Genomic DNA, 20,199 nt, shown 5'->3' on the forward strand with positions numbered 1-20,199 from the left:
CAGGTGCACTTTGCCACTTTGCCGCTTTGCCGCCGCCGCCGCCAAAATGCAGCTTTAGTTCCCCCGTCACTTTGAAAACGGGATGCGATGTCTGTATACAACTGCCGGCATATGCCCCTTGCACCATGTGTCCAGCCGGCCGTGTAGCACCGGTATATTCGCCGTCCTGCTTTTACGTCCCTTTCATCGACCTTTTAGTGCTCAAGAGATGCTAGCATAATGAAAAGGGCTTAGGTATCGCGGTTTACTATGGTCACTTCATCGATGCACTGTGTCTGGCGCTGCCGCTCAGCCGCTTGTCACGGCCGCCATCCCGTATACATGATACAGTTCTGTATGTGGAAATAGGTATGCTACTGAGTCTACTTAAGTCTACGGGTGTAAATGTCTGATTTTCTTCCAGCAATGTTTATCAGTCATGCACTTTGAAAGTTAACAGTTTGGAGGGAGGTCTATTCATACATTTCAACTACAAGCACTCACTCTTATACAGCACTTAAATTATAGTAGCTCTACACCAAAGCAACAAGTGGAGAAATTCCGATCATCAGGTATAAAACAAAACAACTTGACTTTTTTTATTGCAAAAAGTCAAATGGAACAAAATTGACTTATTGGCAGAGGTAAGGGACAGATGAACCCTCCTGCCCCACCCCCCCCCCCCCCCCCCAAAAAACTGAAATAGAAATACGTGAGGGGGGTCGCAGTTTTTGCCAGTCAGAGGCAACCCACTCTGGAAATGTATTGGTTGCTCCACAGCTTGGCTTGGAGGTAGGAGAGGGACATAAGAGAAACAGATATGTACGTTGATGCTTGACAGATGCACAATCCCTGTCTTGGCCATAGCCTCCACAAATTCTTTTTATAATACCTATCACTTTCCTGCCGGTATCTGTAGTTTGGCCAATAAGTGGCTCAAAGAATTGGGTACATTTAGGAGCGAGTCAAGTGATCATAGGACCAATGCTGACCATCAGTATGATTAGCCAAAGAGCACCCCGTCAGCTGCTATTCATTTTGGGGCTCATCCCAATTCTGGACCCCATAGTCCAGGAATCGAAACTCACACGCAGGGTGTATCGTTGCAGGGCAAGCCCTCAGTTGCTTAGGCTTTCACCAGCCTAGCCTGTGAGACTAACGGGACACCGTCACATTAATCCTGGGTTCCTAACATAAAAACTCCCCAGGAATTGGCATGAAACACTCATATTGTTCCATTCAAGTGGTTGCTTTCATGCACAGAACTCCTTTGGATCGTCCTGTAACTCCGCCTGCACTGCCAAACAGTGAAACAAAGATATTGCATAAATGCACAGACACACACCTGTGATCATGATATAAATCAAAATAGAGGGTAAGACGTCTGGTGGAATCCCCATGAAAACTAGCCAAGAGGAAGAGGGCAGGAGGTGGCCGGTAGATATACTCCTTAACCCCTGCTTCCTCTGCCCACCCCAAAGTAATCTCACAGTACTTTTCTTGCCCCTGTCCTCGCCCCCATCTGGCCTGGCAGGTGCAGTGATGACCAAGATCATGGGTTAGGGGGCATGGGTAAGGGAATTTAGCGCTATGCTTTGGCCCACCAAAGTGTTAGACAGTGCACCACGCAGGCAGCCACATAGCTCTGATATTCCTTAGCAAGAAGCTTTCACCAATACAACTGACTACCTGCATGCAAATGGAGTAACGATGAAGCGAATAAATGACACAACAACAGTTTGTATTGGAGAAAGGGTGCTGCATGTTTATTATCAATAAGTAGCCACGGTAATGCGTTATCTTAGGGTGATTTATGGGAGGCTAGCAAGGATAGAACCCATGCTGGCCACCCGCCTGATTAGTCCCATTGCACCGGGACTGCACTTCTTCAAGTGCTATACATTTTGGTGTTCACCCTACTTGTCACATAATTATCAGTGACTTTGCAAAAGCATAAAGTTTCATGAAACCAGGCTGGCTCAAAGAATTATAATACTTTATAAAACCAAAGAATTGAAAAGTGTTGCATGAAAATTCTTAGTGCTCAGACCTCTTAACTTCTTGGTGATGTATAAAAAATCACAAATGACCATATACTACAAATACGATCAGTGTAAAAATATATTTAAAAGCATAAAATCAATATCTTCCAGACTTTTTGGTTGGATTCGGCATTCTTTTTTATGAAAAGGTGACATATATCCACTCAAGTCTATATTCGAAAATAATTCCCTGCAAAAAACACCTCTATTAGACGTGCTTCCCATTATTTGGTTTTGGATTGGTTTGGGTTCTCAACCATGTGTGCTTGCCTAAGAGTACCCTCAGTGTGGTGGGCCTTATGCCCATTTTGCTTTTGAGTGTATAGCAGGAGTGTTGTATTCTTCCTCAGAGCAATGACCTGTGCTTTTGTGATCCCTTTAGGTATGTTGGTGCAAAAGTGAAGGGAGGATTTTGGATGTGGCTTGTTACTGCAAAACCGACCCCTCTGATCAACCGCGCTTTTCACTTTCTAGTTGCAACCTTTTAAATGTATTTCCCCCTGCTCCCTTTCTCTGGAAGGCTCCTGGACATTCTCCGGGAACTGTGTTGTACTTGTGATCACCGGAGTGAGCTTAATGGCCAGTATCACCTAATGCTTCATGTATGCACTTGATGTCTGGGTGCTTTGACCTTCAAGGCCCCTTTAGACTTCAGATTCGAGTTTAGGGTTTGTCTTTTGGTGCATATTTTACTACCCTCACTGCAGGATTTATTTATTTAAGTTCTGTGGGTTTGTATGATTTCTCACAGCGATTCTGCACTGTTGATTTGGCGTGGTAGGCTTCTGTCCCTTATGACCTCAAGTAGTAACCATGTCTGTTATTGTAGCCCAAAGTGATGTGCTACCTTGGTGCATAGATGCTCCCGTCAAATGTGTTGCTGAGTATTTGTCTTCACAGGTGTGGATGACATCCCCCTGGGTGCATGTGCTTTTTTATGAACTCTGCACATGCATTCTGGTACCCCTTTGAGTCTTGCTCCAGCTCTTCATAACCAGCTCAGGGTTTAGCGCAAAGGATATTTCATCGGTCTATCAATTATTTACCCCATGGCTGCCCCCAGCAGGAGCAGCTGTTTTACTGTCTTATCTTTGTGACGGTGTATGCAGTACGAGTATTAGCATATGGCTGCAGAGGGGCCATTCCCTATTTATCGCCTCCATCCTGTACCTTGCCTCTGATGCTTTGCACAGGGTCTTCTCCAGCTTCTCCTGGCTTTCTTTTACCATTGCTGCTGTTTTTGAACCCTCTCTTGTTGCTTGCCTCCTGCGCTTTTTACTCTTTCTCTTCTCTTCTCAACTGTGCTTCTGTGTTGCCTTGCTTCCTGGTCTTTCTTGCATACTGCACTTGTTCTCTCGGGCGCCTGGGGTCATGTCACTTCTCCCTCTGTCCCGCTTGGGTGCCAGAGAGTCTCTTTCAATTTGGCAAAAGACTGCCAAGAGTACCAGGAAAGAAAGATGAGTTTGCAAGCATCAACTCATGGGGACTTAACTTGCAAGATTCAGGAATTAGCAGTTGGCCTTCAGCCTGTTCTTACCTCTTTGATCACAGTTTACATCAAAGTTAATGTAAGATACTCATCCACCTAGAGAAAAAGATAGCAGCGTGATAAGTCAGGACGAATCATATACTCTTCCCGTTCTGATTCTGTTCAACCTAATAAAAGAAAGAAAGTCTTTACATGCGTCATTAATGATGAACTTTGGACGTCATCAGCCATATCAACAAAGTAATTTTTCACCATCATTGCAGAACTCAAAAATGTCTTTCAGATTTTTAGAGAGATCTTGTCAAAGTGGATTGCGCCCCCAAGTTGAGTCTACAGCTTGGCTAGAGAATTGCCTTTTGCGTTAGCGTTAATGAGCACATATTGCTGATCAAGAAGCCCCATTAATTTCCTCTTTCAATCAGTCAGTACATTTGTAAAGTGCGCTACCCACCCGTGAGGGTCTCAAGGCGCTAGAGGGGGTGGGCGCTACTGATCGAAGAGCCAGGTCTTGAGGAGTCTTCTGAAGGCCAACAGGTCCTGGGTCTGTCGTAGGTTGGTAGGGAGGGTGTTCCAGGTCTTGGCGGCGAGTTGTTTGTCTTTGTTTGATTCCAGTTAGTTGCGAGCTGCTTCAGGTTGTATAAAACTTTACTCTCTTCCCTCATTTTCTTCTCAATCTTGCCAGAAACAACAACTAAGTTTCCAGACTTCCATACACATGCACGTTCGCACCTCGCATGCACAGCTTGGCTTCCCTCAGAACTGTATTAGACATTAATTGTGTACGTCAAGCTGAAAATTCATACCAGTAACAAGCCAGCTTTTGATTCCACACCCAAATGGCCCTTTGTGGCATGCTCTTGTAGAAAAGGGAGAGTAAGAGCCTCCTTCGTGTATCTGGAGAAAGGAATGCACAGTTGGATTTATGTCATTATTAACAAGAGGGGGAACACCCAGGATCCTGGTGTGGTAATTCTCCCCGCATTTTAATGGATCTTCTGTTTGGATTCATATGGATAAGGAAGTTGTCGGTGTGTAGCTCCAGCTTTGCTTTCATTTGCCATTTTCTCGCTGCTCTCCAGTTCGGTGACTCATGGATCCAAATGTGCCATGTTACTTTCGCTTTGCACAAATCAGCACTTGATATCTTCCAACATCCCATTGAAGATATGGTGGCCTCAATTCGTTTGTTAGACTTGCTGATGTTGCATTGTCGCCATTTGCAAGGTTTCTTGAAGGGCGATACAGACGTAGGGTTGGGGTAGGATTGAGATAGTGGTAAAATACACTCAAAGCTTGCTTTGAAGATATAGTGGTGTAAATGAAGCGGTTAGTATGTAACTTATTGTATAGGCAATGCAGCAGCAAATATAAGAGAATGAGAAAAAGTGATAATATAAAAATGTGTTGGATCAGGTTTTACAGTTATTTTATTCTTCTAAAATGTTTAATTTATGGTTTTTCATCAGATATAAAAAATGTTAAGGAGACTTTTAGTTTTTAATTTAAAAAACCTGACAAGGAAACAAGATTCCTATCTTTGTCAGATATATCGAATACCCTAAATTCTCATTATATTCTAGGATGGAGATACCATGCCACCTTAATGAGTCTAGGTCATTTGATAAGTTAATAACTCACTGACAGTAGGTTATACCATAATAAACAAGAAAAAGACAGGAATGGGCTCCATTACTGCAGAGTGCCACAATATGTTTTTTACCTGTTTCACGTAATGTAGGCGAAAGGAGATCAGATACGGGGCTACCTTGGGGCTCTCCATTGCAATATTTGCTTTGCTACTTTTGAATTTCAGGTACAAATTGTTGTTTTGTGTTTGTTAGAAACAAAACTCTCTCACTTCCAGATAAAATCTTCATACGGAATATTGTATGAATTATTGAACATTTCATAAATGTTTGCATGCCATTTTTTATTTCATTCTCATTCTAGACAACTGAACAGAAATCATTGATTAGTGAGATAGCAGAAGAGATGTTAGAAATTGAAAAGGATACTGGTGATATATTGTCTGATGGAGAGATATCATTAGAGTTTAAGAATCCAGATGAAGGAAGGTGTTGCTCTCTGGATACCTCAACAAACCAGGTGTGGGAGTAGCATGACTGCTTATTTTATATCATATAATGTTTTGAACTGAAGCAGTTGAATTTCTGCAGTTTTGTATTTAGTTCATATAAATTATTATTTGTGTTAAAAAATATATTAGAAAAGGGGAATGTATTACCCAACTTTAACTAAACGTTTGCTCTTTTGACCCCATATCATGTGTGTTTGTGTGTGTGATAAATTCTCCGTGTAAATTGTGTTGTATCTTGTGTTGAGTTTACTTTAATAGAATACATGGGAGAGTTCCAGGTGGAATCTGGAGCTCGAAGGTAGTCAGTTGGGGATGTTGCACGGTGGGACTCAGCTGTATGTGACTTCTCTTGTCACAACACATCTTTAAATCATCTCCTGTTGTTGGGGAGGTTCCTTCAAATATCTTGTTACAAAGAGAGCTCGAAGGTTACATATGTAAAGTGTTCGTTCCAGCTCTACATGCCATAAACATTTCATATATATCTATGGAGACTCAATATATAAACTTCAAACTAAACACCAATTTGTGTGAAGAGATCAAATATTCTATATCCTTATACCTCTACATACAGGATGGAGACTCTATTAACTCAATGGCACTTTACATTTATGGGTAATATAATGTTATAGCCTGCTGCCAATGGCTATAACTGTTGTTAAATGCACGTTCCCGAGTTACTGGCAAAGGCTCATAACGGGCAAAATGTTCTCAATTAATAAGTTAAAAACAGAGCACTAAGATTAAAACATTGAAGCGGAAGACCTGTACCAGCCGTTATTGGCCCTGTCACCGGTGGTTCTCTTAATAGTCCAATGTTTTAATAACGATTACCCGCACAAATTGAAGCTTACAATCACACTTCAAACGGGGTACAGTCTACCCTTTGTTTTTTTCTTTATTAAATAGATGGCTTCAGTCAATTCTAAAATCCTGTCTCTAATGCTACAGCAACCTCTTTCAGTTCCAAAGCCATGCAAGGCCTAAGCACACTGATAACATTTCTTCTGGGGAACTGCGACCCCAAACCTAAATGCTGTCTCACAACTAGAAGACATTCACTATTTCCGCTTATGGCCCTAAAACATCCAGTATCTTTCTGTATGATAGTGAACACCTCTATCTCCGATGATCGTGACTGTGTTATTATAAAGCTCATCCGAGTTTAATGAAACAGACTGTCACAGAACACTTAAAATGAGAGACTAGATTCCTATAGGCAGTAACAACAATGGCTAAAGTCACAAAGTTTAGTGCTTCTCTGTCCTGTACATCTTTGTTCTCATAGCACACAATACAGAACTTCATAGTGGTTTAGCGTTGACTTAACACGCTGGTGGTGCCTTCCAATCTCGGTGCTGGGGCAGTCGCCTATATACAGAATGATGACTCTGCCGCGATTCCTTTATATACTACGGAATAGTCCATATACCCTAGCAAGGCCTTTTTCTTGCAAGTTGAGGTGGTATTGGGGAAATTGTTGTGGGATGGAAAAGACGTTCCCATTTCATCATCTAAGCTACATAAGGGAGTATACAGTAGTGGTATAGGACTCCCAGATATTTCTGGGTAGCGCAATTGGTGATATTGAATGAATGGCTTTTCACATCTTCAGATTACCAATGTATGAACTAGATAGGAAAATAATGGAAAAACTAGGTTAGCGTCCTTTAACATACAGCTCCAACTTGCTTCTCACATGGCCTGAACCCATACATACGATTCGACTATCATGGCAAACAATTGGGCAGTTGGTAGGTTGGTATGGGGCCATTACTGAGGAGAACCCCTCCCCCTTACGGTATAGTCAGGCCCTGTGTGAGTTAGGTGTTCTAGATAATTTCAAGAAGTGAAACACAATTGGGATCACAAAAATAGACTTAGTCAACTTTAAGACATTTGACATGGTGCTTCAAAAAATGTATCTGCTTGATACACAGTATTTTAGATATTTGCATTTGCAGCTTATACATATTTCAGCAAAATATGTCGACCACTTTATAGAAATGCAAGACATATCACAAGTCAATGGGGCAAATGGCTAATCCCCAGTAGGGGCAATGAGGCAAATTGAGTGCTGGGATGTGAGGCAGTGTGCTCCCACTCTCCTCCTGTTTGAAAAGGCTTCTTTGAGCTACTGAGCTGACACGCTTCTGTTGCTGCATCTGTGCCCAGTGAGTAGTACAGAGACCAGATAAAAGTTTAGGTAGCATTTACAGCACCCCCAAAAACGACCTGTTGCTTTCTATCGATGAAGGAATTAATCCAGAAACACATGTCTAGAGTTACACTGCACAGGCTACACCAACAAGTGTGAACTATAACGACTACTACTGAAGTAAATGTTATCATGCACTGCATTTACCATGATGCATTGGGCCACATTGCGCGCTAGGATATGAGGTAGTGTTCTCGCACCCTCTTTCTGTTCAGTGTGCCCCCACCCTCTTTCTGTCTTTATGCTTGAGCTACTGAGCTGACAAGCTTGTGTTGATGCGCCTGTGCCCAGTGAGTGGTACAGAGACAAAGACCTGAGAAGACTTAGGCAGCTTTTCACAGCACCCCCAAAATGACTTGTTGCTCTCTACTGATGAATGAATGAATCTAGAAACACGTGTCTAGAGTTACACAGCACAGGCTGCACCAACAAGGGTCAAAAATGAAAAGCTACTACTGAAAATAAGTGTTACCATGCCCTGCATTTACCATGATGCATTGGGGCAAATCGAGTGCTGGGATGTGAGGCAGAGTGCTCCCACCCTCCTTCCGTTTTAAAAAGGTAAGATGAATGCCATGACTTACCAAAATAGTTTGCCAGGGATGCTCTATTTAACAGCATAACAATTGCAATGTATGAACTGCGATGTGATGTCTCAATGAGACCCCCCTTTTAATTAAGGGCAATTAGTGATGATGTACAGTATGTTCATGATTCAAAACAAAAAATAATAAAGGCATGCACGTTAAAATAAAAAGAGCACAAAATATGAAAGTGGTCATTGCAGAAATGCCAGGATAGTCCAGGGGAAGATATAATGGATATTTTTAGCACTATTTAGCTATGTGTTATACCATTCATTCCCCACCTTTGCGGATGTTTGTTTCATGTATGAATTCTAAAAAAGGTTAGTGGGCTCAGCTAATATCCTAGTGGTTAGGTTATGCATAATTAGTTATTGGTAGACATAGTGAAGACCCGACCAGCGTGATATATCTGTAAACAATAATTGGCTGGCAGCTCGTTGGAGTTTCTAAATAACGTCACTCAAGCTGGTAAATCTGTTACCTCTCTCTAATTGTTAAGCAGTCTCAACATTCTGGGGACTTCAAAGTATAGACGATAGAGCAAGATGCGGGTTCATTTGCTATTGTCACCAGCCATTTGCATTTGTTACCAGCCTTGTAAGTAAAGGTGCATAATATAGATGTTGAAAGCTTTGCTAGTTCCCATTCCCCACTGCCTTAGGTCCTCTAGTGCTGACGCACAAAAACAGAGAAATAATTCACTGGTCCCATCAAAAATAAGTAGAGCATTGTAAATATAACCATTCAAGGTGCGACAGGCGTGCTATCACTCACCTGACATTGATTGTGTTTCTAGTGGCTTCTCCCTCTTCACTCATGAGATTATTCAATGCCTTCTCTTGTCCTCGTTCTTTGAGGTTGTCATGAGAATGTTGTTTGTCACTCCAGTGAAAGAAAGATTTATGAGGAAATTCGTTTTTCTATACATTCTGTGCCAGTCATATTGTGGAGGTCATTGCTTCTAAGGTTCATTATTTCTGGCCCTTCCTAGGAAATGATACTACATATCAAGTGCTGTAGATTGTTTTGTATGTACAAAAAGCTAATTGTAGGAGAGGTGCCCCCCTCTATTGCACCCTAGGGTATGCTGTGCTTTACTGTACCCCAAGCACAGCACCTACAAATCCCTGATGTGTTCAGTTACAGGACAAACATCTTCTTGCCTACAGTGTGGCCTGGCAGTAGGAGATGAACTTTCTGTTCTCATCATTTCTTTCATAGACGTCAAATGAAGTCCTTTTAGTTTAAATCTAATTTAAAACATGCATGCAACAAAAGTGACTCCATTTATTTCAAAGTGCCATTGTATTAAGAATGTTGGTGTACATTTTCAGTCATAAAGAACTCTTTATAAAACACTAGCAGCCCGTCCTGACCTTGTCCGGGAGCAAAAGGCTTCCCGACCTCCACCTGCCCCGACATTGTCCAGCAGCACGGGCCCCCGCCCGGCCCGTCCCCCGCCTGCCCCGACCCCCACCTGCCCCGACATGGCCGCCGCTCCTCCTGCCTGTCCGCTGTTCGCACCGCCGCTGGCTGTCCGCTGCTCCTCACGTCACCGCTCCTCCCCCGCACCATGTCCGCCGCTCCCTTACCTTAGCCGGCGCTCTTCCAGCCTGTCTGCTGCTCGCACCGCCGCTGGCCTGTCCACTGCTCCTCACGTCACCGCTCCTCCCCGTGCCATGTCCGCCGCTCCTCGTGGCGCTCCTGGATGCCGCTCCTCCCCGCACTCCTGACGTGAGCACGCACGTCCCGGCCGGCGCTACTTCGGAGGGACTACTTTTTCTTTTACTGTACATTTTTTAAATAACGTTTTGCTTTTATTTTTTATAGCCTATAACCATCTACACACCCTGACGATTCCAACGGTGTATCGGGTGTGTGGATTGGCGCTGTGGTTCCCGAGTTTACCCGCCTCAAAGGCTGAAAGTTCTTCCTTTATTATAGTAGTATAGATAACACTAATTGACATTATGAATACTATAATTTTCCTTAAGAATGCGAGTTCATTCGTTTTCATTTTGGCCTGTCAATTATTTTAGGGATTTAGCTGCCTAGCACTAAGTTTAAGCAAGACTGTTTGCTCTTCTTTAAAATATTGTTTAAGGAGCACCATCAGCATGACCCCAAGCAGAGCCAATAAAGACCTGCTATGAAAGAGATACTTTTTCTAGCTTAGCCGACTAACTATTTAATGGGAACAAACCTAGATATGCATGCAAAAAATTGGAAATTGCCAAATGCCATATGGTTGTTAAGTCAGAGAGCATACAGTCCAGAAGAGACTTAAGAGACTGAGAACCTTATTTAGAGTTTGGTGGACAGGATACTCTGTGAAAACTTGGACAATATCCTGTCGCTGTATTAAAAGGGACATAGGTAAGAATGATAGTTATTGGATGTGTTAAATATCTACCAACTCATAATTCGAACATAAACAGGGTTTACACGTGGGTCCGAATACACCAACCACCTCGTAATCAGTCCCTAAGAAGTGAAGTTTCTTCCTTACGCCAATTGCTGTTTGTTGCAGACAGTCACTGGTAATATATTCTGACTGCACCAGTCAGTTAACTTTTGGCGAACTGCAATTGTTCTTTCCATCATAGAATGGTGCCTCTACAGTAGGAGGCCAGGCCCAACTACTGACACCTCTACCTGCCTCTTTGTTCAACCAACATAAAGGTCCAGAGCTGTAGCAACAGTTGCTGGTTATTACATGTAACCATGTCACTTAGGGAGGAAGTAAAATCTGACATTTGAATTGACAGTACGTCAAATTTCACAAGATTTTCAATTACTGTAACTATTCAACTGATTGAATATCTTTGAACCAAAGCCCATTGCCCAGTAAAGGGTGATTTTGCTCCCCAAGAGACGCTTTGGAATAGACCTTTAATTCTAGAATAGGAATGATTATGTTTTGCTGGCTTAGGTGTCTAGGTTAATTCGTATCGTGTGTGAAGGGATCAATTGCAGGTGCACACAAGAGTGAAGCGATCGCTGCTGGGTTGCGCAGGTGACGAGAATCTAGTTTACCTAATTTATGGCCAGATGTAGGTAACTTCCATTTAGCGAGTCCTTAATAGCGATTATTACCGAATCGCTATTAAGGTGTTTCTAAATGGAATGTAGGTAGGAATCGTTAAAATATTAGCGGTTCCTTAACATTCCTTAATAACGAATCAGTAATTCTGATTCGTTATTAAGGAATAGCTAGCCATTCATTCCTATGGGCTAGGAGACCCATAAGAATAAATGGGAAGAGATTCACTATTAGCGATTCAGTATTACCGAATCGTTATTAGCGGGAGGTATTTCAAGGGTGCCAGGGTGTCCAAAGGACACCCTGTTGCACCCCTGAAATGTGCATGTGTGCACATATGGCGCACATACATGCCCTAAGGATATGGATGTGTGCCACATTAAAAAAAAGCAAAAAAGTGCTTTTTGGAAGGAGATCCCTACTTACCACCAACTTGAAGTTGGTGGTAAATAGCAATTCCTTAAGGCTGAGGTGCACTGTTTTCAGTGCTACGTACAGTGCATTTAAGGAATCGGTATTTCCGATTCCTTAATGCAAGAGCAAAATAAGGAATCGCTATTTTGCGATTCCTTATTTTGCATGTAGGTTTAAAGTCACCTACATCGCACATGGCTAAATACCGGTCGGTAACGCAGAAATTTAAAGAATTTTGGCGTTACCAACCGGTATTTAGCCACCTACATCTAGCCCTTAGTGTTATCAATAATAAATCATGGAGAAGTGTGGCTCAATGATTAGAGTGGCAGACCCTGATGCAGAGGTCTAGCCCGGGACCAGGGTTCAATTCCCTGTCTTGGCGGGTCTCGGGCTCAAAATTCCACGGACCTGATAATTCTCGCCTCGGTGCCTATTCCAATCATGGAGTCCCACTCTGCAACTCAGGGCAATAGCTTGCTTAATCTCCACAACGGCCCCCACAACGCTAAGGATGCCTGGCCTCCACCTTGGGGGTGCCCAGGAGTGGACGCCTCACAGGGAAAGCCAGGATGGGTTCCACAGCGGTATTCGTACAAGCGCCTTGAGACCCTTGCGGGTGAGTAGTGCGCTATACAAGTATCAATTTACATTTACATCTTTCTATTTTGCTCTGAAGCTTATGTTTTCCTCCACCTTTCCCATTAAACTCCACTTTGCTTTTTCAAAACACTTTTAGATATAAGAATGATCACAACTTCTTTAGTCACTTATTTTCTCCCTTTTTTGCTAAGCATATCCCCATTCTATGATGAATAGCTTTAGTCTCCCCTCAGTAATCCAGTAGCTGCTCAGTCTGCTAGCCAAGAATATTTAAACATGTTATGTTAATCACCATTCCCAAATAAGATATATTATTTGGGGTGAATAATGGTATTTTCATTGGTTAGAGTTGAGTGTAATGTGTGTCTTCCATTAAGCTTACTTCTTTCCCTAATGAAGAGGAAATCAATATTTAAACTAGACAGTGGTTTTATAACTAGATTTGTGGCCATTTTATAGAAACTAACACTGAAGCCACAGCGACCTTGATTACTTGTTAGGTTTCAGAGATTTCAATATTTCGTCTGCGGTAACTGGTTGATTTCCATTACAATATTTGCTTTGCACTTTTTGAATTTCAGGTACAAATTGTTGCTTTGTGTTTGTAAGAAACAAAACTCTCTCACTTACAGATAAAATCTTCATACGGAATATTGTGTGAATTATTGAACATTTCATAAATGTCTGCATGCCATTTTTTATTTCATTCTCATTCTAGACAACTAAACAGAATTCATTGATTAGTGAGATAGCAGAAGAGATGTTAGCAATTGAAAAGGAAACTGGTGATACATTTTCTGATGGACAGGTATCATTAGAGTTTGAAAATCCAGATGAAGAAAGGTGTTGCTCCCTGGATACCTCAACAAACCAGGTTTGGGAGTAGCACAACTGCTTATTTTACATCATGTACTGTTTTGAACTGAAGTAGTTGAGTTTCTGCCGTTTTGTTTTTAGTTAATATAAATAAAATAAAAGCAAGTGCAGTAAGAGTAAATACAATCTTCTTTGTGGTGCAGGTGGTCTCCACTTATCTAGAAGGTATCAGTGCTTCTGATATAATTGTGATTGATAGGCTGGTTGCCTTGCTAAAAGGAATTAGCATTATTTGCTTTAATGAAGTGTGAGCTGCTCGTTTCTGGAAAATGTTTCTGATGGATACTTCTAAGCGTAGATTCCTCACCTTTAGAATATTCCCGAAGCCAGGCTGGATCTGAAGCTTTTACACCAGTCATCCGGCATGCCACTAAGTGGCGCCGTGCAGCTTCGCATTGACTTCATTCCACCCCGGAAGTGATGAAGCAGAGCTGCATATAAGCACCACCCTTTTGCACTGACGTCTGTTTCTTCCTTTACACGCCTTCAACGCAGATTCCTCCTTTTCTTGTTGGTTTGAGACTTTTTTCTACAGAATTTTTCAAATTCAGTGTGCAAGAGAACAATGTATCCTCCTAAAACTACAGGGTTCACACCTTGCTGTGACTGCCAAAAAAAAGTCCTTTTTAGATCCACACAAAGTGTGCCTTTGGTGTTTGGGCTCGGAGCACAACACCTAGTTGTTGGAGAAATGTACCCTATTCAAACCAAAGACAATTCAGGACCGCAAAGCTGTACGTCACTGAGTATTGAAGGAACCCACACAAGTCCTGCTCAAAGTCGAGAGAGGGGACTCATTCCTACTTTCCAGGCTATTCCAGCAACAAGTCTTCATCACCGTCAAAGTCTGCTGATAAGTCAAATTCTTAGTCAAAGCAGAAACACAAAAAGGTCAAGCGGGACTCTTATTTATTATTTTATGTAGTTTATAAAGCGCACAGCTACCCCCGAAGGGGTGTCCCGGCGCTAGAACCTGAGTCTCAGAGGAGAGGAGAGGAGCAAGAAGGGGAAGTAGCGCAGTAGATCAGAGTCCAGAGAAGAGCCAAGTTTTAAGTTTGGCCCGGAAGATGGATTCGGAGGGACAGAATCTAAGATCGACTGGCAGCGCGTTCCATAGTTTTGCCGCAATGACACTGAACCCTCTGCCACCCATTCTAGATAGTCTGAAACGGGGAGAGATCAGAAGGCATAGGTCATTGGATCTCAAAGATCTGGTGGAGCGGGATATGGAAACACGTTTTTTCAAGTATTTTGGTCCGCGATCATTGATGGCTCGATGGGTTAGAGTGAGGATCTTAAACTGGATGCGGCTGGCCACAGGTAGCCAGTGCAGCTCCCTACGATATGCGGCAACTGATTGACGATAGGGAATATTGCCAATCAGCCTCGCCGCCGCATTCTGAACAATCTGCAGCCGGTCAATCAAGTATTGGGGAGCTCCAGCGTAGAGGCTATTAGCATAGTCCAGGTGGGACGTGATGAGGGCATGGGTAACTGTACGGCGGGAGTCCAGAGGGAGATAGGGGAGGATTTTTCTAATCATGCGCAACTTCAGGAAGCAGGCAGAGGTCACTTTTTTGATCTGAGTCTTGCATGAAAGGGAGTCGTCAAACTGGAAGCCCAGGTTACGGGCCGAGTGGACGGGAGAGGGAGCGGGATCGAGTGCCGTGGGCCACCACCAGGAGGAGGGGATGGGGTTTTTCTGGTTAAAAAACAGCACCTCTGTTTTGTCTGCATTGAGTCTTAGATGGTTTTTGGACATCCAACCACTGATGTTGTTGAGGCACAGGCGGAAGTTGGAGAAGGCGGAGTCAGAGTGGTCTCTGAAGGAAAACACTAGCTGGGTATCATCAGCATAGGAGACCACCCTGACTCCGTAGGACTCCACCACGCCGGCCAGAGGGGCAAGATAGATGTTAAAAAACAGAGGGCTGAGGGCCGAGCCCTGTGGCACACCGCAAAACAGGGGTTTTTCCTCCGATTTGAAAGGCCGCAACAATACCCTCTGACTTCTTCCTGAGAGGAAGGACTCGATCCAGCTAAAGGCAGTGCCGCCAATGCCAATCTGTTTTAGCCGGTCAAGGAGGATGGGGTGAGATACCGTATCGAATGCAGCGGACAGGTCGAGGAGGACTAACATGGCCTCCTCGCCCCTGTCCACGCACTCCCGGATAGTCTCCGAGACTTCCAGCAGAGCCGTCTCCGTACTGTATCCCGCCCTAAATCCAGATTGTGAGTCGTGCAGTAGTGAGTTGCTTTCCAAGTACTCCGTAAGCTGCAACTGCACGGCTTTTTCCAGAACCTTTGCAGGTTTGGGGAGAAGGGAAATGGGGCGGTAGTTGGAGAAAACCGTGGGATCGGCATCTGCCTTTTTTAGAATGGGGATCACCAAGGCTTCCTTCCAAGTGGTAGGGAAGAAGCCATGGTGCAGGGAGGCGTTCCAGATGGAGAGGAAGGAGTCGGCTAACGAGGGGGCCAGTTCACCCATAATTTTGGCAGGAACAGGGTGCACCAGACTTGCAATGGATAAGCAGTCTGATAGCATCCTCCTGATTGAGTTTATTAAAGGCACGAAGGGACGGTAAGGCAGAGGGACTTGTTGACGGAGGCCCGGGTATTGGCCCTTTAGGGAAGGAAATGCAGAGTTTATTGATTTTTTCGAGGAAGAAGTCCGAAAGTCCCTCGCACAGGGTCTGGCTAGCTGAGTTCTGAGTGGTCCTGGCAGGGGGATTAATGAAATCTTTAACAATGGAGAAAAGGGTTTTTGAGGAGTTTTTGGCTTTGGCAATTTGGAGCGAGAAGTGATCTTTCATGGCTATTTTTTTATGTTTGAGAAATATTTTCAGGGCAGCCTTGTAGGCAAGCTTAGCTTCAGGGTCGTAATTTAGTCTCCACTTCCGTTCGAGTGCTTTACAGCTGCTTTTTTCCTCACGGAGAGAAGTGGAGAACAAAGGAGCGGAGGGGCGAGATCTAGTGGAGGCAATGATTTTCTGGGGAGCAATGTGGTCAATAGCACTGATGAGGGCGGTATTGAGCCTGGCGATATTTGCGTCGATATCCGGGGATAAATGATCCGTCTGGAAGTGGAATTCCGGGTCCAGGGTTGCGCATGTAACTTTGTGCCACTTCCTACCCAGCTCTTTCCTGGGCGCCGGAGGGTCAGATTTCCGGTCTAAGGCCAAAAAAAAGGGGATGAGGTAGTGGTCGGACCACGTAAGGGGAAGGGAGGGGGAGACGGTAATGGTGGAAAAATTAGCGAAAATAAGAGCTAAGGTGTGACCCGCCACATGAGTAGGCCCGGTAACTAGTTGAGTGAAGTTAAGACTGTCCATGATTTCCAGCAAATTATTCGCTTTTGCGCAGAGGGGGTTGTCAACGTGAAGGTTAAAATCACCTAAAACTAGAAAGTGTTGATGTTTAAGGGATAGATCTGCCAACTGGTGGGTGAGAGCGGTAAGAGAAAGGGAAGCAGCAGTGGGGGGGTTATAGATTAGTGAACCAGCCAGAATAACAGCCGCAGAATCGGATACGGAGAAATATAGGGCTCTTTACAACTATTTCTATCTCCAGAAAAGTCGCAAGGACGCCAAGGTGCAACTCGGTCTCTGTCCTGATCTTCCAACAAGGAGCTAATTCCACAACCAACATTGGATTCCGAATCTACTTTGGTGCTGACTTCCACTCCGGCTCAATAATCTCCGCGGGTCCTTTCAATGATGTGACCCTAGAAGGAGACCCTGTACAGATAGTGTTGCCTGTCTCCCAGCGGAACTCACCTCAGCCCTGATCGTAATCACATCGTAAATTCGCCCCCATGCACCTGAGCCTCATACAGTCAGAGTTTGACAGAACACAGCACCGACCACGAAACCAGCCTCAGATGCTCCACCAGCTTTTTGGGTTCGACCGTGACAACAGCTTACCACCACTTGGAGATACCAATGGAAATAATAGGGATGACTTACCTGGACAGTATGATGACAATCCATACATAAATTTATAGGCATGAAATGAGTTTAATACTTTCTGATACTGGGGTAAGTTCTCCCCTAGACCACCAGCGGAAGAAAGTTATGTTATGTTATATGGGGATTTGTAGCGCGCACAATTACTCAAGAGTATCCTGGCGCGGAATGGGCTGCAAACATGCAGATAGAGAGGACTAGAAAGCTTCCTTTGTTGTAGTGATTAGTCGTGCAGCTGAGGTCTTGGTCCTACAACTTCCTTCAATGGAAGTTAAAGCAAATTTCCATTTTACCTGGACAGGCTTCATCTGAACCCTTGCTGCAGTTGATCAAAACCCTAACTAATGCATTACTGGGCACCTGGTCTAAGCCGTGTTTTTTCCACAGAACAGACACCATAGATCTGTGTCAAGTGACACAGATTTTTTGACACAACATCCTACCCTACTGAGTCGGGTGGTCCAGGCTTCTACCAGCAGGGTCATCCCCAGTTCCTTACCTACAACCCACCCAGACAGGGAGTCAAAGAGGATGAAGACATTCGGAAAACAAATGTTCTTATCAGTCAGCCTAGATTTAAGGCTGGTCAAGGTCAGTGGCCTATTTGGCCAATATACATTCGCCCTGTGGGTCAAGGTCAGCAATATCTTACCAACAGTCCCTGAAGAATTTCGTGCCTCCCTGGCTTAAACCATTCAGCATGTGGCCAGATACGCCATGCGCTCGGGCCTGGATACTACCAAGTGCGTGGCCGAGGAATCAGCACTAGGTTGGTGCTTCTCTGGGGATCCCTTATGGATATGCCTTTCAACAAATCTCACCTGTTTGGTAAGAAGGTTGATTCTGTCATGGAACGCTTCACAGTCCCCTCAGCAATTGTGCCCTTTTCCTATTTATTCTAGAGGTTTAGCATGCAAAACACATGCCACTCCATCCCTACACCAAGCACCCCAGCCCTTTTAGGGTTCGGGATCAGTCAGATAACAAGCAGTCACCAAGAGCAGTGACCTTTCCCAGTAGTTTACGCTGCAGCATCAGCTTCCAAATGGCCCTAGTGGCCACAACCCGCCTTTGAGAGGCGGAGCAAACATTTCCTTCAAGGCTGGCAAAGTATTACATCTGACAGAAGTTTTCTTCAGATCGTGAAACCGAGCTTTGCCCTTCCATTTCTTTCCAACCCGATGAGTTTTCCACCCACATCAATGCTTCTTTCAGAGGAGTACCTGTCCAGCTTGTTGCTAGAGGTGCAGGCTCAACTGACCAAAGTGGCTAAAGAAAGACCACCGGCTTTAGTAATAGGGACTGGTTGTTAATCCCACTATTTACTCATGGTGAAGAAGGTTGAAGGTCTACATCCTGTTTTAGATCTTAGCCTGCTGAATGCCTTCCTACAGAGGGAGAAATTCAAAATGCTCACATAGCTCAAGTTTTGTCTGCCCTGGATCCAGGCAATTGGTTTGTTGCCTTAGACCCGCAGGAACTTACTTTCATATGCCAGTCCGGCAGTCCCACAGATGTTACCTGTGGGTCAAGGTCAGCCATGAGCATTTTTAGTTTGCTGTGCTTCCCTCTTGTCTTACCAGCGCCCTTTGGGTGTTCACAAAACTGATGGCAGTGGTCGCCACCCATCTTCAAAGTTTGGGAATACCAGTTTTCCCCTAACTTGATGGCTGGCTGTTGCAGGCGAGCTCACCGCTGTCAGTTGTAGACCACCTCCAGATGTTGGCAAATCACCTAACATCATTGGATCTTTGGGGTTCTCGTTTAACATTCTAAAGTCACACCTAACCCCTTTGCAGAGCTTTCCTTCTATAGGAGTGGTTCTGAACACTGTGCTGTTCGCGCCCTTCCTCCACCACAAACAGGCCTGGACAGTCGGGTTATGATCCCAATATTTCAGCCTCAATCCTAGATCTCGGTGAGAACAGCTCCGAGGCTGCTTGGCCTGCTGCCTCATGCATCCTGCTTGTGCACTTTTTACCAGGTGGCATATGCAGGATCTGAAGTCTCAGTTGGCCCAGAACTAAAGAAACCTGTCAGATGTCATCCAGCTTTAGGGGGAGATTGCAGACTGGATCTGCAGAGGTGGCTGCGTGGTCACAACCTGACTAGCAGCAAACCTCTCTCCCACCCAGAGCTGAATGTGGCTGGGGAGGTCATCTCAGAGAGGCGAAGATCAGTGGACTATAGTCTCTCGTGGAATCCAAATGAATTTGTTGGAACTGTGAACAATCTGCCTAGCTTTAAAGTCCTTCCTGATGTCAATTAAAGGAAAGCTGTTGCAAGGTTCTCACAGACAACAGCACCATTGTGTGGTTTTGCAACAAGCAGAGTGGAGTGGAGTCATGGGTTCTGTGCTAAGAAGCGCTGTACCTCTGGAGTGTCAGGGAGTCTATCTAATCCTGAACCAAATTGCGGGATCTTTAAACTCCTGAACGATGAGCTGCGTCAGCGATAGCCAACAAATTACGAATGGCGATTGCATTCTGTAGTGGCGCAAGTCATCTTCCAAAAGTGGGGGGACCCCTGGTTGGATCTTTTAGCCACTGTTGAGAACTTGCAGCGTCAAAACGTCTGTGTGTTGGAGTCCCCAAGAACACAATCACAAGGAGGCACGTTCAGGCTAGAGTGGTGCATTGGACTTCTGTACACCCTTCTGCCTCTGTCTTTCCTACCACAAACTCTGAAGACAATCAAGAACACCTGGATCCATGTCTTCCTAGTGGCTCTAGATTGGGCCAAGAGCATGCAGTACCAGGAATTTCTGGCCATGAGCATTTGTCCTCTGCTCAGGTTACCACTTCCAGAGGATCTTCCGTCACAGAAGCAGCGTAGGACTCTACACCTGAATGTGTACATTCTGCACCTCTTTGCTTGGAGATTGA

The 20,199-nt window shown here is 44.3% G+C and overlaps 1 protein-coding gene across 3 annotated transcripts in view; it reads left to right on the forward strand.

Moving 5' to 3' along the window:
* The window catches only part of FAM169A (family with sequence similarity 169 member A), a 369,278-nt gene that overhangs the window by 300,833 nt on the left and 48,246 nt on the right, over window positions 1-20,199 (forward strand). The window contains exons 12-13 of one of the 3 annotated variants that reach the window (XM_086960775.1): window positions 5,461-5,616; window positions 13,192-13,347. The exons of the other annotated variants lie outside the window; for them this stretch is intronic. Of the exons in view, the coding sequence (XP_086816901.1) occupies window positions 5,461-5,616; window positions 13,192-13,347 (312 nt within the window). The remainder of the gene's footprint in view (window positions 1-5,460; window positions 5,617-13,191; window positions 13,348-20,199) is intronic. 3 annotated transcript variants of the gene reach the window in all.

This window comes from Lissotriton vulgaris, chromosome 3_1, assembly GCF_964263255.1.
Source record: "Lissotriton vulgaris chromosome 3_1, aLisVul1.2, whole genome shotgun sequence".
Lineage (NCBI taxonomy): Eukaryota > Metazoa > Chordata > Amphibia > Caudata > Salamandridae > Lissotriton > Lissotriton vulgaris.